Genomic DNA, 25,129 nt, shown 5'->3' on the forward strand with positions numbered 1-25,129 from the left:
CACCAGGCTCTTACCACTTTATCAATAACAATTTAATACCCATAAATTAATAGTTTCTTTCTTTCTTTTTTTTAAGATTTTATTTATTTATTTGACACAGAGAGAGACAGCGAGAGAAGGAACACAAGCAGGGGGAGTGGGAGAGGGAGAAGCAGGCTTCCCGCGGAGCAGGGAGCCCGATGTGGGACTCGATCCCAGGACCCTGGGATCATGACCTGAGCCGAAGGTGGACGCTTAACGACCTAGCCACCCAGGCGCCCAAATTAATAGTTTCTTATTGTCATCTCACCATATGGTAGGACTTTATTAAGTCTGAAAATAAACACAATCTAAATATGCCCTGTAAGCCATTAACCAAAACTGAGATTTTTGTGCCAAGTATAAATCATATCTTTTTCACCTGATCTACTTTTAAAACATGGATTCCCATCCAACATTTTAATGGTTTTTAAAAACTACATCATATTTATCTCTACTAAATTTAATCCAACAGTGTCAACAACTGTATTAAGATTCAAAACATCTCCATAAGTTTAATTGAAGAGCTCCAATTATTATCTCTTTATCCCAACTTTATGTCATATCAACATATCTGATTTTTTATACCATTTTCATTTCAGTCACTAATTAAATGTTGGACAGGGTGTGAACAAATAGGGTTTTGCAAGCCAAAATCATCTAGATTTGTATTTATTAATTTATCATCATAATAAACTATATATGAAATCATAAAACAAACTCAACTATAGAGAACAAACTGAGGGTTGATAGAGAGAGTTGGGTGGGCGATGGGTTAAATAGGTGATGGATATTAAGGAGGGCACTTTTTGCGATGAACACTAGGTATTGTATGTAAGTGATGAACCATAAATTCTCCTGAAACTAATATTATGCTATATGTTAACTAACTGGAATTTAAACAAAAACCTGAGGGGCACCTGGGTTGCTCAGTCAATTAAGCGTCTACTTTCGGCTCAGGTCATGATCCCATGGTCCTGTGATTTAGCCCCGTATTGGGCTCCCTGCTCAACAGGGAGTCTGCTTCTCCTGCTCTGCTCCTCCCCCCTGCTCAATGTGCTCTCTCTCTCAAATAAGTAAATAAATCAATAAATCTTTAAAAAATAAATAAATAAACACTTGAAGTGAACAAAAAAGAATCATAATCCCACTGACAATTTCTCACCTAACCTACAAAGATACCAGCATAACATTTATGACACGGTATTATAACAAGCTTCTTTGCCCTAGATGGTAAACAATTTGAAAAAAGAGGTTGCATTTTATTCATGTGTCCTTATGGCTGTCTCAAAATCCATTCAGTATTTTTTTCTGAAAATTAATGCACAAATAAAAATATTAAAAGATTTATATGAAAACAAAAAAAATATTTTCTTCAGAGAAGAATTCCTTCTCAAATTTTTTCTAAGCTTCCCTGGTGGTCTAGTGATTAGGATCCAGTGCTCTCTCAAATTTTTCCTAGTATATACCTAAATTATATAATTTATAACCATATATCTATTTATAGAGTTGAAACTGACTTAATTTTATTCTTAATAACTTCCTAATATAAAAATATACACAGATACAAATCACAAACATGGAATTTCCCAAAGATACAGAAAAAAAAGATTTACACTGCATGAGAATTGTGTACATGTGTGGTTCCATAAACTTTGAGCTCATAATATGTACAAAGCTCTACATTAGATAGTCCCTGCAATTTGCTGCATGAAAATATTCACCAAGTATATGCACACAGGTGTTTTGAACAGCATAATTCTCTATCTCCTAGACATCTTTTTGTTCTAGTAATATATACATTATTTATCGTTTCATTTTAATTACTATTTGAAAAAAACCTACCGATGGAAACTATCCACCATTTTTAAATGGACACGGAGATCTTTTTTTGTTAGGTGATCTAACATTCTTGCATCTACCAAGCATTCCATGAAATAACTTCTGTATTGAGGTAACCCCAGGCTGGGAAGCCATTCATTTCCAATCCACTCGTGGTTCATATCTCCATAAGCAAGAGTCTGTAGAAAAACCGGACACTAGAATTGTTTTATAGCAGTCAAGTTTCTTAGCCAATAAGATGAGATGGTAATAGGAGGATATTGCATATTATGATAACTGACATTTAATTACTATAATATATGGGAAAAAAGCAGAAATAATATCTAGCCTTTAAGTATTTGATTTAATTTGATAAAATGAAACTCTAGGTACATGTATCATGGCACCTGCTTATAGGAAATGATTGTGTTTGTTTTGTATTCTCAAAAGAAATTATATTATATACAAATATGCATTTTTAAATTAAAAAACAGAATTAATGACAAAATATAAACACTGAGATTCTTTGTATAGGTAAGTTTATTTAATATAACTGATTTTTATCTGTCTGCTAATAGTCCACCATCTCTTCGATGCTACTATTAGCATTACCATGGCATTATTGCAAATCTCAACATGAAAGTAGAGACCTTAGTAAACAAATAGAGAAAGGAGCAACAAGTCTAGAGAGACAGAATGCTGAAGCTTTTTGTGGACACTGTTGTTATCTAGTGAAGCATGCAGCCAGTGGTCCATAAAGGTCACTGGGAATAATCAGTCTCTTTTAGAAATCAATCAGTATAGACTCTGTATTTAAGAAGCAGAGTATGGTCAAAAAACAAAGAAATAATCTAGTTATTTAATATAACAATATGAAAGAACTCATCTAACCAAGCATTGTTCATGACAGCCAAAATGAAAACCAAAGTCAACCATCACCTCTAAACCAATTGTTAAAAAGGACTATTACTATCTACTAATTTTACAGTTCTTTATGTTACAACAAATTCACAGTTGTAATTATAACATGTATTTCTAATGAAAGTCTCAGGCTCTCCCCTTCTTTTGCGTGTTCTTAAAAAGGATGAAATTCTTACCCAAATCAAAACCAAATACCACCCTAATTTACTGAATGTTTAAACATAGGTCCTAGTAATAACTGTATACCAAGTTTTTCTTATAGTCAAAGGTTTGAATCAGATGCCTAATCACGTGCATTAATTCTTTTGGTTGTATGTCATGTGGATATGCTGAAAAATGTGCAGCTTCCTTGCAAACACACATGCTTGTTCAAAGTACAGATGCCTGTCTCATATGGCCATCTCAATTAATGGAAGTGACTTCGGACATGCAGTCTCATGCTGACACATGGCCTTCGACCCCAGGCCGCCCACGCTTTCCATTATACTTTAAAGCACATGTTTTGTAAGGTTTTTTGTAACACCCCCTTTTATATCCAACTTGAATGATTCCTGATTAAATATATTCAGGGGCGATTTCAGAGAAATTTAAGTTACAGTTCCTTCTTTTGAAAAAGAAAGAAAATTTCCCTTTCAAAGAGGCCAGGTATGAAATGATATTCATTTTCTTAGCAAAATATGGTGATTTAAAAGGACATATATAGTATTAAACATAACAAATTCAAACATACATATTAGCTTAATCCTAAGCTAAGTGAAGATTTATATTATGACATACTACAGTTTCTTATTTTATATACTCATAGAGTACTAAATGATATTGTTTTAGAGCATATGAATTTCCTACCTGGGCCCAGCTTCCTTCCTCAGATTCTTTCTGTGTTAGCAGCAGGGAATGATTAATAAAGCAGATGAATATAAATTAATCTCAAATGAAGACAGTAAAATTATTCTAGCAGAAGCAAAATTGTTTGTTATTGAAAATGTTAATTATGACTTAAGTAGATAAATACACTGATCCTTATTCAAACCCATAGTAATCAATATAGCAGTTCAAGAGCAGCCATGTGGTTTCCAGTTAATTCCGATTAAACATACACACATACGACATATGGGCTTTTCATGATATTTGATCTGGTCATTCCAAACCTTTTTTTAATTCTTAAAAGTATGTTGTTTTCCAAATGTAAATGTAAAAAAAAAAGCTACAATAAAAATTCCTGATTCTATATATACAAGTATACAATACACGTAAATGTTTTTTTTTTTAAAGATTTTATTTATTTATTAATGAGAGACAGAGAGAGAGAGAGAGAGAGAGAGAGGCAGAGGGAGAAGCAGGCTCCCAAGGAGCAGGGAGCCCAATGCGGGACTCGATCCCAGGACCCTGGGATCATGACCTGAGCTGAAGGCAGACGCTTAACCATCTGAGCCACCCAGGCGCCCAATACATGTAAATGTATACAGACACACACACACACACACACACACACACACACACACACTGAAAAAAATCTAACATAAAGTAAATTAATGAAGTACAAAAAGTAACTGTTTCCCTCTAACAAAGCTTTGTGGTAATCAAACAGATTTCAGCAACAGTCAACAACAAACAAAAGCAAACACGAGTAAAACCAAACCCAACAAAGTGAACTAGAAATATAGTTAGAAAATGACATTGGTATTTTTATCCTTCATAAACTAGATAATCAATTTTTCACATATGGATACAACCAAAAAGACATTAGATTAAAAGAAGCTGCTAAGAATAAAATGTATGACATACAACTTTGTTACTTTAAATGAAAAATGAGTATATGTAAGACTATATTTTTAAAAGCTGACAATTATAATCAAAGTCACTAAAAATTTCTTTAAGCCTGTGCTTTGAATATCAAATGAACAGAATATTTTTGGAGGGGTGGAGTTTTAAGTTCTGTATTGGTAAAGTACAAGAAACCAAATGCTTGTATTAAAAATGAGTCTTCAGGGAGCCTGGGTGGCTCAGGCAGTCAAGCATCTGACTCTTGATTTTGGCTCAGGTCATGATCTCGGTTGTGTGAGACTGAGGTCCACACTGGGCTCCGTGGTCAGCAAGGAGTCTGCTTGGGATTCTCTCTCCCTCTCCTCCTCCCTCTCCCTCTACCTCTCCCCTCTATCCCTCTCTCAAATAAATAAATAAATCTTTAAAAAAAAAAGAAAAAGAAAAAAAGGAGTGTTCAATCTGAACTTTTCTATTACCAGTTTAATTGGGTTTGATAACATGTATTACCTATGAATATGCCCAATACTAGGTGATAGCTGTTACTAAAAATTCCCAGGGTTGCAAAATGGATTAATAAGCTTTGTAAAATTCTTGATTATTGCCTGCACATTACAAACTCATTATGACCATCTAGCCCTGTTTCATTAACAATGTTCAAGTGCAGTAAAATGAAACCTTAACGAAAAATATTAGTTTTCATGCATATCGCTATGGAAACATACCCATTACTCTGATCTGTCACACACAAAATAGCTTTTTCATCCCAATAGCAGCCAAATAACTATTTTTCATGTTCAACAAAGCTGTGAGACTAACCGTTTTTGCTGGAGCAGCCAGATTTTCCATTTCTTCATGGGTCACCCAAACGTTGCCTGAAGGCTAGGGAGGAGGCCCGCGGGGAAGCAGTGGTATCCACGGGAGGGAAGCAGTGGTAAAGAAGAAAGGCAGCAGCACTGTAAGTTACCAGCCCCACAGCAACACGACAGTGCTCTTGCTTCTACAGCATGCACAGGAGAGACAGCATTGCTGGTTTGCTCAGAGCTCCCTTTTTCTTCTACTTAAAAAGATTAAATAGAAAGAGGCATGCTGTGAAGCTCCTGTGGGATAGATTTAAAATGATGCTCCTGTGATTATTAATCAGGAAAAAGGCCAAATCACGATTTGCATTTCAAAGGTAGGGAGCTATTGGATCCATTTTTTTTTTTTTTTTGTAATCATAAAGAACTGATTAAATTTGATCTGTAGGGGAATGTATTTATTTTTCCTCAGAAAACAAAAGCACAGGTACTTTGCTGTGCAATTACCAGTATTTCATTCACAAAGTTTTGATTCTTCAATGTCCTTGAAAAGAGAAAATTGGTGGTCAATACAAAGCAGAAAGCACTATCATCATCTATCTGGAAACTAACATCAGTTTTTCCCAAATGATTTCTTCCTTTTATAATTCCTTATGTATGTTGTTTTCCTATATTCTTATAGAGGAAAAAGAAGTAAAATGCTACTTTTAATTTAAAGGGTATTTTTTTAACCTTACTAAATGCTGTCAGAAATTACAAAACCTAGGCTTCCCAATTTCTCAGCAGTGTCCTATACCATTATAGAGAATAACATGATGTAAAAGGAAATTTTCCTTTTAGCAGGCACTATTCTTTTATAAAGTCGCATTTGTTTTCTAAATAAGATAACCCATGATATTTGCTCTATACACTGAATAATGCACAATTTCTAAACGAAAGTCCAGTTAGTAACATACAGAACAGACATGTTGTTGATGGGAACGGCTACTGGGAACCACTTCCCATTAAATTCCACCATTTCACTGGGAAATCCTTATGAACACTGCAAGGTTGTCCAAGTACACCCATCCTAGAGTTACAATGGAATCTATATCCCATACATTGCTTACAACTTGTTTTGGAAGGGGTCTAGAATTGGAAGTAGGAAATCTGATGCCCTAACACAAACCTCCACCATAACTCTCTCTGTCGTCTTCTACCAACACACAGTACCGTTTTAATTTTCCTTCTGTTAAACATTATGTTATAATTTGAAAAATAACTACATATAAACTAAACTGCTGAGTATAATTCAATATAAGAGAAATCTCATTTATAAGAGAATTATATATATATGAGTAATGCGTAATATAGAATAAGAATATATATATAGTTGAGTAACAAAGGGGAGTTATGCCCCACATTGGGCATAGAGCTTACTTAAAAAAATCCCAGAGGACAGCCATCATATATGTAAAATTTATATGTGCAAAATTCTCATTTTCCTACCATTTTGGAATTTAAAGTATATCTGAATTTTTCCCTATAAGATAAAACTATGTGTACTTAGGAACTATTTTGAATACTGGAGTCACCTACGTTATTAAGAGCCCCTCCCCTCTACTCCCAGCTTTTGGGAATGGTGCTCAATATAAACAGAGGCATATGGATGTATGAATCATTAAATCACTTGGAATAAATTGCTTTTATTAACTTTATGAAGAGTGTACTATACTAAAAAGAACTTAACACTCCTGTGTCACATACCCTTTATACCCAGAGACCACAGTGCTTTGCCTGAATGGCTGTACTGTTTGTTCAAAGGGAACTGCTGTGATGGTTACTCGAAATTCACTTAAGCCAGTCTCGTTTTACAACGATTTCTGTAGCTTTTCTGTTAACTGTGAATCCAAATAATTAAGATCTCCCTCCTTCTGTAAGAAACTTGACCTGTATTATCTCATACTGGAATTCATACATGTATAATCCCCTTCAGAGTTTATCTTAAAGTTTATATTGGCCAGTCTATCATCATATTCTGGAATGGGCACGATGCTCGAAGCCAGGGTTTTATCTGTAGCTCTTTACATGCAAAATAATACATACTGATATATAATATATACATGCAAAATAATATATACGGCTGGCAAACTTTCCTAAGTTGTATGTTAGTTGTTCTCTTTTGACCTGTAGTTTTACTTGTGAGGAACACTGTCTGTTCTAGAATCTTGTAAAGTAACTCATAAAATAGCTTCTGCACAACCCAATCATTTAGACATTCGTTGAGGTTTCAACAAGTTGATTTTATAAGCAAGCCCATGCGCCATAAGTCAATTATTCAGATTTCTTTCTCCTCACCACCTGCTAAAGGTACGGAACTTTCACCTGGGTAAGTCATAAAGGGATGATGTAGGGCATAAGCATTCCAGTGAAGAGCATGTCTTAGAGAATAGCTAGAGGGCGAGGCTTTGAGCAACCAAAGGACAGAGGATACTATGCCTGGGGTCCAAAGATAAAGAGTGCAAAAAAGTAACTTGGAAAAGCATAAAGGACAAGGATCACATAATTTGACTGTGGTTCTCTGAGAGCCATTGAAAATGACTTACTCATTCCTTGCCAGTCTATGCTGTAGCCCCCAATTCTGAGCTGAAGAATACCTACCTATAGTCATTTTCATGTGTGTGTGTGTGTGTGTGTGTGTGTGTGTGTGTGTGTGTGTGGTTAACAGTCTGAATCTAATAGGTGATTTCTAAAATTTCAACTATCTGGAAATTTACCAAATTATAATAAAGATGCTTGAGTTCTAGCAATGCCACTTTTCAGTAACTACCCTAGGACATTTCCTAAACCTCTCTAAGTTTTAGATTCTATATCTGTTAAGTGGGTTAGGAATGTACTTCATACTAGAAAAAATATTGAAAAATTTATAATATAATCAATTTTGATACAGGTCCGAGACTAAGATAAGGCAGGTAAGGTATCAAGGGGACTAAACTTAAGGAAGCACTCACTTTCATGGCTGTGCAAATGCAAGGTCAGCACCTGACAGAGCATGCCTCCCTTAGTATTGTACTTGACCTGCCTCAATTGCCTCACCTTAGTCCAATCGGAGTAGAATATATAGATAGTATTATCAAATGAGAACTAGGAGGAAGATTCCTAATGGTTGTTGAGGATTAAAGCACTTACCTAATTAAGTCATTCAGGAAAGAGTTACAACATAAAAATAAATATTAAAATTAGTTTAAGGGATAACTCATGAAAATTAATTATGGGAAAATAATCACTTCTCTTGCTGGCAGAAATAGAAAATAAGTAAAGCAGCAAGACCCCAGAATAATCCTAAACCTTACCTTACCTGGAAGTAACTTCTGTTACTTCCTAGGTCATTTTGCAGTATTATTCTACTTGATAATTGAGTTACAAAGTAAATAAATTTGACATTTACTTTTCACATTCAAAATGGCCCAGAACCACATTTCTCCCCATCTGATTTTATGTTTTTCAGTATAAGAAGAGAAATATTTCTTATTATATGAAGACTAGCATTTGCACAATTGCACCTCACTTTATTATGAGGTTACTAATAATGGAAAGGGGAACCAAAGCAGACTGGAAGAGTGCTGTAAAAGAGAAGAAAACAGGTAGATGCAGGAAGCAGGAGGGTGTACTTAATAGTAGCATAAACTCTGGGGCGAACCACAAGGTGGTGTGACCTTCAACAAGTCACTTAACCTCTCTGTACAGCAGTTTTCCCATCTGCACAACAGATATAAAAAAAAAAAAACACCTATCTCATAGTGTTGCTGTTGTGGGGCTTAAATCAGTTATAACATGTAAAGCACTTCAAACAGTACCTGACACTTAGGCATCCACTCATGTTGGATATTATCACAGTTTCATTAGAAATTTACAATTTCTTTAGAAATTTTGTTAAGCAATTTCTACTCCAGTAAATCTTTTGTTTCATAAATGCTCTTTGTTTCCCCTGTATATTGTGCTGACTGATGCCTATCTTGTGCTTCACATTTCTGCTCGAATTTGCTGAATTCTGCGTTCCCAAACCCATTTTTTATACTGCACTATTTTTTTACTTAGGCAATTTAAATAAATATTACATAAAATGAAAATAAGTTTCACTCACATATGAACACTGAGTTGAATTATTTGGAAAGACAGATCTAGGCAAATCTTATAACACGTTATCAATGAGATACAATTTCATCAAAGTCGGGAAAAGATTGTAAATGTCCAGGAGGATTCTGCGCTCAAATAGCTTTTTGAGTATCCTGAAGTTACCACTTTAAAAAGAAACTCAAACTAGAAAAATTGAAGATGTTTTATGTATGAAGTTATAAAAGAAAGATAATGTAGGACTCCAGGCATTGGAATTGTACTCAAAGAAAAGTCCTAAGTGTTTCATTTAAAATTTACAAGTGCCTGAACATTTACATATTTTTATTGAAGATAAAATATTTAAAGCATGTACTTATTCTTTATGACATCCTCCTTTAACCAAATATTTCAATGAACTGATGTCTCCATCCTTGTTCTCTTAGGTAAGAGACTTTCCAGAGTAACAGCAGCTCAGGAAGAAGAAACAGAAAGCTGGAAAATTAGGGCTGACCCAAGAAAATAATAAATGTAAATATTAGATTTTCCTTTTGGTGGTCTGGCCCATTTCATGTAGACAGGAAAGGAGGCAGAATCAGACAAGAGTTCTGTTCAGTTAAAAAAAAAAAGCCTAAGTAAACAATCTTGTCTTTTTCTCTTGAAAATTTGAAAAAATAAGCAAGATACACCTGACTGAGGAACACAAACCCAAACCTGAACACACAGAAACCTTTGTATAGTCTGAACTAATTACAGTGTTCTGGGAGACGCGATAACATCCCCGCACTGGGCTCAGTGCTCGGCGTGGAGCTGTCTAAGATTCTCTCTCTCTCCTCTCCTTCCGCCCCCAACCCCCTCTAAAAATAAAAATAAAATAAATAAATAAAATAAAATGTGAATCCTAATATATAACTTTAGGTGATGACTTTAAGATGTTTTAGTCTTTACTCTATATGGTGGATTCATTACTAGAAATTTATAAGCAAAGCAAGTCATATTTAAAATGTATTAAAAGTGAGTAAATACTTCCATGTGGTGGAGTAAAAGGAAGAAAAAGTATTCAGTAGATCATTATTAAAACAAATAGATACAACTTATCTTTTATGTAACTTGCATCAGTATTTGGTAAAGGGTATATATCCTCTCTGAATAAAGAATTTTTACACATTAGTAAGAGGAATAGTCCTGTATCCTTTAGAAAAATGGAAAAGATTACTAATAGGTAATTCATTTAAATACTAAATCAATAAGCATATGAAAACATTTTAACTTTAGTAGTAATTTTAAAAATATAAATTTAAGCAATGTAACAATCACTGTTAACAAAAAGATGAAGAAAAGGCTACACAATACAATTTGGCGATTTAGATTTAAAAGTAATAAGAATATAAATGCCCTATACACAAATATTGCTATGGAAAAAGTTTTTGCAACAATATAACTATATGTGCATCCACTATGGTATTGTGAATACAATGAAAATTGTTAAGCAAAATGTCCAATATTAGGGATTTGGTTAAATACATTATGGTATTTCCATGAAGGAGTTATAGAGCAATTAGACATGATATTATAATTGTATATTAATAATATGAGGAAAATGTTCACACCATACTACTAAGTTTTAAAAGAAAAATATAAAATAATATATGATGTGAAATAATTCATCTTTCTAAAAAGATAAAAGAAATAGACTGAAAAGGTGTCTTACCCAAAAGTTACTATTGAACAAAATTAGTAATTTTTAATAATTAATTAATAATATATTACCTGTTTTTGAACTGTTAGTTCCTTTTTGAAGCCTTATTCAAATTCCAGAGAAGGTTTGCCCTTCTTTGGAATTCCACAACTTTTTGCTTCTGCCTAACATTGAGGAATTAAACTATCTCATCTACTAAACCTAGTGGTGAGCAAGTCTTATTTTCTTTAGCATAGCTGTCCTATGGTAGAAGGGCATAGAAGTCAAGGCCATACAGATTTTACAGCCTCTGCATTCGTTGGTAGAGTGACTTGTACAATCACCATTCTTAAGATGAATGTTTACTGACTACTCTCTATAATTTGCCTGGCACTGAATTAAGGCCATGGAAAACTGATAATATCCTTGGTTGGCTTTAGTGGAGGATAAATTAAGAAAAAAATTTAATTGGTTTTTATAAGTATATGGAGTGGTAACGCAGGAAGGGAAGCAAACCGGATTTTGGTGCATAGTGAAAGCTTTTTCAAGGAAAAACATTCACGAATCATTCGATGAATGATGAGTTGGGGAAGGATGGTGATCCTGGAGTGGGAAGAGTGTTCCAGACAGAGTGAAGAGCAATTGCAAAAGCTCACAATCACCCACAAGCATGAAAGTTTAGCGAGCTGAAAGCAGTTCTGTGTCACTGGGATCCTGTCCTGGGGAGATAAAGCCTTTGAGGTGAACTGAGGCTACATCACTAGATCACGAAGAATCTCATTGTAAATTCTCTCCACATTTGACTGTTCTTTAAACAACTGAGTATACTTTTACTTTTAATAGTTTGTGATTTAAATTTCTTAAGTTCACTTAGATATTTTTAGAAAAATAGTGCTTAATTATTCTATTTTCCATTAAGAAATGGATCTGGATGTTAAATAAAAATCATAAAATATATTCTACTTTTCCTCTTGAAATTGGGACTTCAAAGGCTCCAATTTTGCATTTTCAGCAACCACGTATGCATTTGCTCTTAGGAAAAGAGTGTCGATACAAACAAGCTGTGATGCTTCGCTCTCACTCGGAAATTAAACTCTATCAGATCTGAATTTGGTTTACAATACCTATTTTAATGGGCTACTCAGCTTTTATGTTAAACATATTCTGTATTATTTCTTAGCTTAAGTAACACGTCAGCTATAGGATACAACATTATAGACATTTTAAAATAATGTTATACATAATGTTTGTTAAACTGTATCTTTTTTCTACATCTGATTTAGAAAAAGTTAAAATGGAATTATGCAAGAAAGATAAAACCTTTTTAAATTTGACCTGGTATTTCTGGCATTAGAACCTAGTATGCTGGGAAGGAATGTAAAGGTAGATACAATACACATGAAGCCAATTCTTTCGGACTGTTGGAGGCCACAGAGGAAAAGTTGTCTCAAGTTTAGTTTTGTGTCTGAAAACTGCAATAAAGTAATACCACTTTTCTATCTTTTACCCACATCTCAAATATACCTCATTCTTTCATATTTTGTTATTCTGCATAAGACATGGGACCAGAGAAATTCAGTTAACATCAGAAATCATATCCATTACCAGCAAAAGATATATATAAATCAGGAATGGACTAAAGAATGAATATTATTTGGAGTTGTTCTTAGTATATGAATTTGTCATCTGGCATGCATTTTCTTTTAGACATTTTGTTCTTTCCTAGCATTAGGATAGGGACACAATTATCAGAAGAATAGGGATTTATAAATGAGAAGCAAAGAGAATTTGCAAAGAGAGAATTTGAAGGTTTTCCACTTGGTGTTTATAAAATATCAAATATCTGCACAGTTGCATAATTATGAAAACTGCGTAAGAAGTAGTGAGTTCGGCATTGCATCTTTAGAAAGCACTAATGCCAACAGCTCATCTCCTGTTCTTTTTTTTTTTTTAAAGGGAACATCCTAAAAAAGAGTAAACTTGGGATACTGTTGCCTGGGAGAAAAACGTAGACTTTAGTTAGAAACTAGCTCAAAAGTCTATCTTGGTCACAGTCTTCAAGTCTGATCGGAATCACAGCTCCTCACTTGAAAACCTATTAAAAGTAGCAGCAAGGTTAATGAAGAGCAAGCTAAGTCTCTTCCGAATAATTCGTGCTGACATTGAAATGTGTGCTGCCACAGCCTGGCTCTGTGGACTTAGAGAGGCTGCTATTTGCCCAGCACTGGAGAGGGAAGGAGCACAAGCGGACTCACAGTTCGGGATGTCGGAGGAGCTGAAGGACTTGTTAGGGAAACCATCTCCTGGATTGCTAGTCGCAGCTTTAAGCGATGCAGGGGATTGCTGATTCCGATTTCTCTCTGGATCTCAGTGTCTGATAAAGCAGACATGATGGCACCACTTTTCACGTTGGCTCGGCAGGCTGCTACGTACCAAGCAGGCATTCCCAACCAGAGCTGTTGGGTAGGGAAAAAATACATACACAGATTATACTAATAGTTAATAGTGTCTCTTATGTGCTAGGCACTATTCTAAGTACTTTACACGTATGAACTCTTTTACTGCCCAAACCCCAAAAGACAGATGCTATTATTATTTTCCCCAGATGACACAGAGGCATAAAGGCATTAAGCAATTTATTAAAAGATATCAGCTAGGCAGTGATGGAACTAAAGATTTGAAATTGAGTCTCTCGGGTGTGCAATTTAACAACTATTTTATATTATTAGGTTAAACATACTAGCTGCACATCACCAAATCCACCCCTGCCCCCTTGGATTTAAGGACAAGAAGAACAGCCCCAAGCTGCATTTGGTAAAGGCTCAATCGACTTTGTCTAATGCGTGAATTCAATTTATCAATCTCCTTTGGAATTCTGAGGGCAAAGAAGTTCTGTCGCCGAAAGAGATGGCCCTACCACCTCCAGCCATGTGATTTTGATCCAAGCCTGTATTGTAGTTAAGCCCCATTTCTCACATACCTACCTATAGCATGCGATAGTGGTGTGAACTTAAGTTGATGTTCTGCATGGACAAAGTTTTGGAGGATAAAATGATGTGCTAAAGGGAGAGACTGAAGTTATAAACATCTGGAAAACTTTAGGTAAAGAGAATAAGAAAATGAATAATGCATCAGAACTTAGGGATTCCAATTTTTCAACTTTGCTATGATGCTCTTAAAAGACAATGGAATCGGTAAACAGTGTCTGCACACGTCTTAAGTGCTGGGTGAATGCCAACTCACACGGATGGTGTTGTAGCATTTGAATTACGCACATTTGGAAAAAGGAATATTCTCTCATTTCCCCTTCCCCCCCATCATTAGCTATGAATAAGAAGCAGGGCACAGGCAAGTGAGCAGTTTAACTCTTGGTCTTTAAATGTCCAAAATAGTCATTTTTTTCGACTATTTTATTTGTTGATATGAACAGATTGAGCAAAAGGAGTGAGAACAGTGAGGACAGGACAAAGAAGAAAAGCCATGAATCAGCAAACGTCAACGCCCAGAGCTCTGGACCAGAAAGCTGGGCTCTAACTGCTTCAGTGTCACTGGTGAGGCCTGGAACTTCTCTAAACCTTGGCCTTATTTTCTTCATTTGTAAAACAAAGAGAGTCCAGCTTTATTACTTCTAGGGCATTGTGGTAGGAGGCTTCTAAGATGGGTCCCAGGGATTTCCTCCTGATATTTGTGCTTCTGTGTAATCCTCTGCCTTTGACTTTGGGCTGAAACCAGTGTCTTATATCTAATGAATAGGCTATTGTGGAAGTGATGGGACGCCACTTTCCGGATGAGGTTACAAAACGAGGGTAGCTTCACTCCTGCTAGTCCTCGCTCCCTCCCTCCTCTCAGTGCTCTAGCTCTGGGGGAATTCAGCTGCCATGTTGTGCGCAGCCCTGTTGGAGATACCCACGTGGCAAGGAGCAGATGTTACCAGCCAGTCACTGGCAAGGAACTGAATCATGACTGTGAAAACAAGAGTCAGCTTGGAAGTGGATTCTCCCCACATCAAGCCTTGAGATGCCTGCCAATCTGGCTGACCCCTTGGTTGCAGCCTCGTGAGAAACTTTGATCAGAAACCCAGGTTAGATTCCTGACCCACAGAAGCCACGAAGAAAATAAATGTTACGTTTTTGGATACTTTGTTACGTGGTAATAGATAACTAACCTAACTAGATATCCTTTTATTTAAAAAATTCTGTCGTATGTATGAGGAGGTTAACTTGTCTCTACAGGGGAGGCAGACAAACAAACAGAAAGCCAAATCTTTGAATCACTGTGGCCTGGGCTGTGATTAGAGATAAAAGACAAGGCAGAGGGGCTCTAAGTATAGCCCATCACTGAGAAGTTCATGCTATCTTCCAGCAGGTGTGGCACAAAGTATTGACCTCACCTTGACAGGCACTGTTAGATGTGATGGAAGATGGGACTTCTTAGTTTATAAACTCATGTTGTGCACAATAAGTAAACATCTAAATATACCTTCCCTGGACCCTAATGATTTTTCACCCCCCCTTTCTAAGATATTTAGATTTCTATACCGAATAATATTACCCAAATCTTGCCAATACACTGTTATGGGTACCATCCCTAATTAGACTTTCAAAAAGTTTCTGGTGTTGACAAATGGTGTGTGAAGCAGCAGACTTATGTTTGCACATCATTCTTACCAGGCCGTGCACACGAGGAAGCACTAAAGGAGCTAGAAAGTTAAGAGCTCTCCATCATTGGATCACCCTGCTCACTCATCTTGTTTATTCCATTTTATCATTTGAGTCACTTTAGGAAGCACATTATGAGCAACTTCTGTGTGCTCAGGATAGGTTTAATTAGCACAAAATTTCACTGCCTGTCATTTCCTAGCTCCTTAATGTCGGTAAAGCTTTTTTCTTTTTTGTCTAAGGCTTTGTTCATCACTTGCCAAAATAGCAGCTAACTCTCTGTCAAACTGTAGCTCATTTTACTGGAGTGACACTGAACAAAAAAACCGCTATCAATTTTGAAGTGTGCTTTCCTAAGCATGTTGCCTTATAGTTGATTTTTAAAGTATCATAATTTTAAAAGCACATTTGGAAGAAGCAGCTCTGATCACTAATATGCTGAAAATCCCCTGACTGATATGAGAAAATAAAATAAAGCAAGACAGGCTTCTTTCACTCAGTCTAAGAAAAAATTATGTCTTTATATCTATCTATATAAGACTAATTTTTAAACTAAAATGGGTTTTCATTTTTCCTCGTTCATTAATTTGTTAGCTCTGGATATGATAGGATGATGAAAGTCAGTGATTTCATCATCTCCAACCACTTAGAACAATGGGTTCCAATAGCCTCTGCCAGGCAAGAAAAGCCTGTTTTCTTCTTTGCCCTGACATTGGCATCTCCCGGTAGCGGCTAGCAGCCCACGTTAGAGAACCGAATGGAATAGGCAGTGAGCACTATTAATACGTGGTACGAAGGGGTCTTTCGTGATGAAATGTGTGTTTCCTCCACTGTCCCAGTCTGCTCCTGCTGCCCCCCACCCTGCTCGGGTGCTGTTTTTTTTGTTGTTGTTGTTTTTTGTTTTCCCGGCCCCAGTGTTCTGTAGAAAATGCTGAATGTAGTTCTTGTTTCATTATAACACTCACTTCAGACCAAGAGGAGAACAAGGGGCTAAGTATTCTCTTGCTTTATTCCAAGTGGCTAAACCTAGCTGGCCTCTAGGCTTTAGAGAATTAGGTTCTAGAATTAATTTACAAGCAAAGGAATGGTTCTCTATGCAATCAGGTGACAGTGATCTCTTGGAAAACACAGAAGTGTTGAAGATAGAGATGGCACTTCTCTGTAACCTGCTGATGAGGAAGAACTCTGGACTGATGGATGGGGACAGATGTTTTCTTGCGACAACAGATGTGTGGCTCAATAGTTGTCTTCTCTTTCTCTGGACATGAAGATGGTGAGATTTAGAGAAACTTCCTTTTATCCCACTAGGTGCTTCCTTCTGCCCCAATCACAAGAATGTATCAGAGTAAGATCCAAACAATGCCCATAGCCCCCTGGATAAAGCAAATATTCCCTTTATAAGCTACTCCAGGCTACTGGAAAGCTGTGACTTCAGGAACCCATCCTTACCTGTATCTAGAAAAAGTATCAAACCGAAGTGATGAATTTAAGAGCTTTCTGGTTTAATTCTCTTACCTCCAGCCATGCAACCACAGTGGGCCCATCCCACTGAGCAAAAGGTAATCCCTTCCTCCGAGCTTCTTCTAGAAGTTCATGCCTGAAGTACACAGCAGAGATTATTAGTTATGTAGCATGGAAAAAGACAGTGGCAACTATTTTTAATGACAGTATTTTTTAAAAACCAATAATCCTTTACAAACTTTTTCTGAGCTAATACAGAATAACAGAATTCTTTCTTCCTTTTAGTAATACATGGAAATCACCCACTGATTTTATGAGTGAAACACGGACATCTAAAAATAATTTCTCCCAACATTTATTCACAAAATTCAAACATTAAATGTTAATGGACTAAGAAGCTGAATTCTATTATCAGCAAATATCTTATCTCTTTAACAAGAAAATAGCCCACATATGCATATTCAAGCATACATCATGGGATCTAAATGAGGCTTCTTCCATCTGCCTTGCTCACTTCTCCTTACGATTTCAATGATAGAGAAAATGTATATAGAGGCAGTAGATAAATTTGGTTATTTTAGTCCCATTCAAGACATGTGCTTCATTTTAGTATGCTCTCCAGGTCCAGGTAGCTATATTCGGAGTTTTTTTTTTTTTTAATCTAGTCTATGAAATTACCTCTCATTTAAAGAGAGCTCAGAGGGAAATTAACTTCTATCACTAGAAAGCAATGTAAGGTGTGAAATTCTATAGTACATTCCTTTTCATTTATAATCACTCCTGCTTTTAATGAAAGTGAAACACCTCAATGACAACAAATGGTTGTTTCTGATAGAAAAATGTTGTAAAGAGCCTTGACAAATGTATTATTAATCACTGTCTCTACTACTGAGCCTTATAACTGACATCCATTTACAAAACCAATTTGAGTCGTTCATTGTTGAAAGAGCAAATATGTGTTGAACCTCAAATTGATATATACCTGACCAGGACTATATTGGAAAATATATTCTCTGTTCCTTAGTATGCTTTGATCTTCCACACAAATGATAAAAATGTAGTATATTATTTGCTTTTTTGAATGTGTATCTTTCACGCTTAGGAATCTATCAATAATATCATATATGAACTCCAAAATGAAGCATTTGATTATTTCCCACTATCAAACAATCAATTGCTTATTATAGTATGTTAAGATACAGTTGACCTTTGGACAACACGGGGGCTAGGGGAACCAACCCCCCCACATACTCAAAAATCTGCATTGCCCTTTTGACTCTCCAAAAACGTAACTACTAATAGCCTACTGTTGACTGGATGCCTTTCTAACAACACAGTCGATTAACACATATTTTACATGTTATATGTATTTTATACTGTATTCTTATAGTAAATTTAGAGAAAAGAAAATGTTATTAAGAAAATCATAAGGAAGAGAAAATACATTATAATACTGTAGTGTATTTATCGACGAAAATTCTCATATGAGTGGGCCCGAGCAGTACAAACCCACGGTGTTCAATGGTCAACTGTATATAACCGAAAATGCTTTTCAGTGAGAACTTCCATATTTGCAGTGGATGCTGCCAACAAATAATCAGTGTGAAAAAAGAAACAAAGAGGCAAAATAAAAACTGAAGTTAGAGCAGCTGAAGAGACATATAAATCAACTGCTGTTTTGTTTGAGGGACTAGCAAGGAAAGCACAGGTCAGTTCTACCTGTCAGTTACTCAGCACCTGTGACAGAGAAGAGTGACCCGTGCCTTGAATCCAAAGTGAAAACTAGAGGGGCTTCCTCACCTGGATTTCTGTACCATCCCCCATTCCCTCGCGCTTCCCAACATTCCTTCATTGAAAAACAGACTCAAGGAGCCTAGTCTCACTGCTACTGGTACTGAGAGAAAGGGGTTGAAGGGTCAACCAACCAACCATCAGGTACTCATTGTAAGCACCTGTTGTGAGCTTAGACCTGTGTCCCATGTGAGAATACAGGCATGGCCCCATTTTTTCACAAGATCCCCGGTTAGATAGAAAAAGCAAACACATGAACTGTCTAAAAACACAATATAGTACACAAACAGATGCTAAAACTTGGTGATGCACGTTCTGAGCGGGAGGATTTTGGAATATGGGTCAGAAGCAATGGAAACACTTGGTGAAGGCATTGTGGCAACCAAGCTGGCTCTGAAGGGAATGTGGAAAGGCGTTCTAAGCAGGATAAGCAGTAAATGTGGGGGGTCAGAAGAAGGACTCGGCATGGGATACGTGCAAGCCAATGGAGAGCAGACCTCCACGGGGCTGAGGAGCCTTATTCGGAGTTGTAATGTTATATCCAATAGGGCAAGAAACACTTTCAGTGATGCAGGAGCTGAGTGGCAGTAAAGGGGAAGAAACAGACATTTACAGCCATTTTTTGCTACATTTAGTAAAAAGGCAAGTAAATAGGCACTCAGCACCAAGGAAGCACATAACATTGTCATAGGTGAATTAAAGGAGTTGTACAAAAGCCATTTTTAAAAGCTAGAACACTTTAATTGTGAAACTTCTGACTAGTTCTCTAAAAATATTACACCACACAAGCCAGAGTGAACCTGTTCAAACTTGAGTCAGATACTGTAACTTCTCTGCTCACAACCCTCCAATCACTCCTGGTCTCCCTGAGAATAAAAGGCAAAGCGGCAGTTAGGATCTACTCTCCTACCCTCTTCAACTCTCTGATTCAGCTGCTACCTCGCACAATGATGCTGCCTCTTCGCTGTTCCCTGGAAACAGGGCAGGCCTTTCAGCCTCAAGACCCTTGTACCCACTATTCTCTCTGTGTGGAATGCTTGTGCCCTCTGTTTCCACATGGCTTACTCCCTCTCTACTTTTAATATTTACTCAAATGTCACCTCCTCTGTCTCTCCCCTCTCTCCTTCAATCCCCACCAGACATTCTTTATCCCTGTTCCTTGATTTATTTCTCTCCACAGCACTTATCTTCAAACACAAAGTATCATTTACACCTCAGTCTTTTATATCCCAATCAAATATAAGCTCAAGGAGGACTGATGTTTTCACATATTCTGTTTAGAGATAATTAGAAGCATCTAGAACAAGGTCAGGCACAAACAAGGTGCTCAATATATAGCTGTGAATGTTGAACACGTCTGCCAGTGTTCACAGTTAGGTACTTCTTGTTAGAGTAAACTGAGCCCGATAACGTATATATTTTTTTGTAGTCCAAGTATCTTTTTCTGTTTTGGCTTACAACACCCATTCAAAATTTCGTTTCAAAAAAAAAAAAATCCTTAAATTGTTTCCTCTTGAGCCAATTTGTCAAAGTAACACCCACTCTGGCAGATCCCGAGTGTGATCTGGCATGGGATCCCTGACAGCAGTGTGGTTAAGATGCAATCCAAGGTGCTCAGGTAGTTCTATTTTCTGTCTTAATGGAAATTTAATCGCACAATTCTTTGTGAAATCTTTGGGCAATTTGGCCCTTGAAAAAGTTTTATTTGTTTTTGCTTTGTTTGTTTTGCTTAAATTGCAAACTCTTGTAACCATGATGACTTTAGTAAGAATATGCTAAGATAATAGGAAAAGGGAACTCTAGTCCACCTGATTCTGTCCCTTGGACCCCAACTGGCAGGGCTGGAGCCCATGTAAAGGCCTTTGAGCTGAAACAGGAGAGAAACTGCCAGGTAAGGGGTGGTAGGCTGGGTTTTGCAGCAGAACGGAGCGCTACATGACTTTAACTCCAGATGCGTTTTCCCTTAATCTGAGGGTAGAATCAACTGTGTAAAGAAATGCACTGAAATTCTCAAAGCAACATTACATTTAATTCTTCTCAATCTTAAAAAACTCTGCACCATACAGAATTTATAAAAGACATATATCTGGGTGTATGCCATGAGAAAGAAGCAATGTTAAAAAAATAATACAGGCAAAACTAGAATAATTGGAAATCACTGAGTTTAATACATTATGATTTTCTAACAGATTATTAAGTGTCAACATTAATTGTATGGGGGCATGCTTCTTCTCATGAGATATTTTGGTGTCACTGACAGAGAAATAGTGACCCGAACTGTTGAGGAAATACTAAATAAAAAACTGATTTGCCACAAACAGGCATTTTGAATATACTGGTGTTCTCTTTTGAACCAGTCCCTGTGTGGAAAGGTATGATTTTTTTTCTATACTCCAGAGTCAACATTTTAAAAGGTCAAGTGACAGTTCTTCCAGAGCAGGGCTGTGATCAACTTTCCCTAGTATATGTGTGAGTCTGGAAATTGCCTTTGTTTTTAGACCTGAAGAAATATTTTTTTTTTCTTTTTTTTTCCTCTCCAGACAATCTAATATTCAACCATCTTTTCCCAAAGGATAATTTATATATCACTATAATTATGGGTATGCATTTTTGTTTTAAGATGTAGACTAGATTTTAGAGGATATCAGTAGCACTTCCTTTTAGAAAATCTATCTGGCTCAGGGCTAGTCATCACCTGTGTGAAAACTCAAAGAAAAGTACTAATTGTACTGAAGAAGAAAAACTGAATCATTGAGTATTTTCAAGAAACACATTCTCATCTACAGTGAAGAATGCTATTAGATTCCCCCAAAGGTGTCAGACTCTCTTGAATTAGGTGTCAATGAGTTACTGTGACTGGAAAGTGACACCTCAGGAGGCCCAACAGGTGAGAAACACTTGGGGGGTATGAGTCATTTGCATGCCCATATATAACTGTACAGAGGGGAGCCTGTTCATGCCAGGCCTAATCTGAGGACAGGAACAAGGTGTGGGCACCCTAAGAATAACCAGCCCCAAGGATTTCTGGGTAAATGATCAAGGATGTCTAACAAATGTACATAAATCAAGGGCATTTGCTGGGTTTGTAGTTTCTAACTCTTAATCCACATGAATGTAAGCAGGTATGGCTTTGCCTCAGTGACTCAATCCAAATGGAAATGTCTGGTTCCTCCTTTTTTGGTTTTATGTCTCTCCTCAGCTATTGTAGTTTGGACCTAATTGGTGGAGTATGCCTGCATATTTGTAAGCTGTGTTTCTTACAAATGTGAGGACACTCAACAATGTCCTCTTGCCTCCCTGCCTTGTCTCCTCCCTCACTTTGTCTTGATTTTCAAGACATACAAAAATACTTCTTCTCTGAAGCTATCCTTTCCTCACCCCTGAGGCAATATTTACTACTTCTTTTTATAAGTGCCCTAGAATACTAAGCATTCCTACCTCTAGTACCTTTAACATTTTATCGACTCAGAGATTCAGTCGGTTTTATTCTTTGCTGAACACAAAACCTGGCACATAGTAGGTCTGTAAAAAGAATCAGATGACTGACTACCTAACAAATTTGATTAATCCTGGGGCATGCAAAGTTCCCTGTCCTCATGCCCTCATAGTACGGGAACACAACTCGTAAATCAACAAGTTCAAGAAAGTGTTAAACTCTGAGAAATAAAGTTCATTAATTACTCAAAAAAGTCACAGACCACAGAGCCAGTAAGGTCTCCTTTCTCATATTCTTCTCAGTGTGGACGGTCCATCACTGTCAGTGAAAAGAGACTTTACCGGCAGACCACTTAGCCTACAATGCTATTTTAGGATTGCCAATTTGTGATGACTGCGTGATGGCCGCGCCAGTCACCTTCTATTTAATGCCTGCCCATTTCCCCTTCATGTTTTCTATTTCATCTTTCTTTACTTTCTATTCCCGTTGCCACCATACTTTTTTTCCCAACCCTTTAATTGGTCCCTATCTCGAGTTCTCTAACCCTTCTAATGCACCTGGCATAAAAAGAATCTGCTATGCTGGCAGATTAGGTAAGAGAGCGGCCTCTAAAGTCCGACTGCTCAGGCTTGATTCTCGGCGCCTCCTCTTCTTACTGTGCATCCACAGACAAGTCACTTTACCTCTCTGTGCCTCAGTTTCCTCATCTGTAAAATAAAGCTGATAACAGTACCTTCCTGAAAGTGACCTGAGAAAATACATGTAATGTGATTACAACAGGGCCTCACACAAAGGAAGCAGCTAATGAATGTGAACTGTTACTTTTGTCATAGCATTGTCCTCTGAAGACCCTCCAATGGTTCCTTGAATGTTTAAAGTATAACCCTCAACCTGAATTACAAATACTAAATAGGTTTAGCCTTGATTTCCCTTTCTAATCGTCTTCACTTCTAACCAGGACTGAGAACCTACTTTTGCAAATAATTTGTGCTTTACTAATTCTATCATTGCGAGTACCATTTTCCAGAGCTGAGAAGTTCTTTCCCTTCTTCAACTATCAGAATCTTACTGTTTGCTTAAATCATGACCCTTCCTTTCATTTTTGTGATAATCCCATTCCACAAACACTCTTTATCCTTCAAAATCTGGATACTTATAGTGTCAAAAATCACTCATAGAGATTGTTGGTTAGCACCACATGCGTGCATCTCCTCTCCCACCCAAGACTCTAAAGTCCTAGAGATGAGATTTTGCTCTTCCACTGTCTCTTGCTTTTCTTCCCATGCTGTAGCTAAGAATATCTCTTGAATGGTTGTTATATTGTAATCCACAAAACTCTCAATGTTGACAACCATCTGGGATCTTTGATGACAGAGTGAATTCTAAGTATTTTGTTTTTGTTAACATCAAACTGTGCACTACATCTTGAAAAGGAATACGAATTTTGTTTAGCAGTTACCTATATTGGCTGTTCAGAAAGAGAAAAAAATGTACTCTCTAATATTAAATAAGATATTTTGCAAATTGATTGACTACTACCGAAGCTTTTGTTCAAATTCTCATCATTTGTGGATCATGGCAATGGACTTCCAGAGTCTCTCTGTCTCTTGTTTGGTACCCCCTCCTTTCCATCCTATTTCCAACTCCCAATGAGACCCTCCTAAACACAAAGTTTTTGTTAAGACTTGCCTACTTAAAAACCTCCCCATTGTCCTAAAAATAAAGGTCAAATATCTCAGCATGATGGAAAAAAAACCTTTAGTAATCTGGCCCTGGCTCTCTCTCCAGACTCTTGTGCTCAGTCAGTGCCCAAATACTTGCCATCCCCTGAATACCTCATTTTATTTGACCTTTTCCATGACTCTTATCTTTTTCTTCTGACTGAAACATCCTTCTTTGCATCAGAATCGTGGCAAACTCATACTTGTCCCTCAGACACAGCTAATGCTTTATCCTTCCTGTGAAGATTCCAAGACCTCTCCCAGGCAGAATTAGATTTCTCTTCTATACAAATAGTATAACTTGTGTATACTCCAGTTATTGCACTTCTTATACCTCTCATTCAAAATGTACCATAATAGAGGTTTATCTATCGTGCTCTCTTGTCTTTAAACCACTTCTATTCTTCAGAAATACTATATCATGGTTTGAAAGAACAAAGGCTCTGGATGTAGACAAATTAGGGTTTGGATCCCAGACAACAATGGCTAACATTCATTTATCCTATCCTAAGTGCTTTATCCTAAGTGCTTTATATGTATAATTTCTTTAATTTTCACAATGGTTAAGATATATATTGATACTCATTTGCAGCTGAGGACATTGAAGAGCAAAAGTCACTTGGAGCATAGAACCAGTGGGTGGCAGAGCCAGAATCTGAGCCCCAAAAACTTGGCCACAGAGTTAACTTTCTTAACCCTCCTATGATCCTTTAGTTAATTACCCTTTGAATGTTTCATTACTGAGAAAAGAGGGTAAACTGACGATAAGAATTTGATTACATTAAAACCAATTGCATCCACTTCATTGTTAGTATTAAATAAAATGATAGTCTCCCACTTTCTTTTCTTGTGGTTTGTTTATATTTAGAAGTGGTATATACTTATTTGGCCTCCTGGCTAGTATGTATAGTCTTTACCCCCTTACATCACACCTTTTAATGCTTAACACTGTAAGAAAAAAAGGAGCTGTG

General features: G+C 36.7%; 1 protein-coding gene across 9 annotated transcripts in view; it reads right to left on the bottom strand.

Moving 5' to 3' along the window:
• The window catches only part of PPFIA2 (PPFI scaffold protein A2), a 462,519-nt gene that overhangs the window by 16,270 nt on the left and 421,120 nt on the right, over positions 1–25,129 (bottom strand). For 5 of the 9 annotated variants that reach the window (XM_088025652.1, XM_028105432.1, XM_088025650.1 and 2 more), the window contains 5 exons: positions 17,265–17,346; positions 13,347–13,547; positions 5,341–5,403; positions 3,607–3,636; positions 1,864–2,057 (listed from right to left, as the gene is read on the bottom strand). In XM_088025652.1, coding sequence (XP_087881778.1) covers positions 1,864–2,057; positions 3,607–3,636; positions 5,341–5,403; positions 13,347–13,547; positions 17,265–17,346 — 570 coding nt within the window. The remainder of the gene's footprint in view (positions 1–1,863; positions 2,058–3,606; positions 3,637–5,340; positions 5,404–13,346; positions 13,548–17,264; positions 17,347–25,129) is intronic. The other 4 variants (XM_028105431.2, XM_028105434.1, XM_088025651.1 and 1 more) reach the window with 3 other exon arrangements.

This window comes from Eumetopias jubatus, unplaced genomic scaffold (genome assembly GCF_037043125.1).
Source record: "Eumetopias jubatus isolate StellerSeaLion01/CBP00866 unplaced genomic scaffold, mEumJub1_p1.0 scaffold_8, whole genome shotgun sequence".
In the NCBI taxonomy this organism is placed as follows: Eukaryota; Metazoa; Chordata; class Mammalia; order Carnivora; family Otariidae; genus Eumetopias; species Eumetopias jubatus.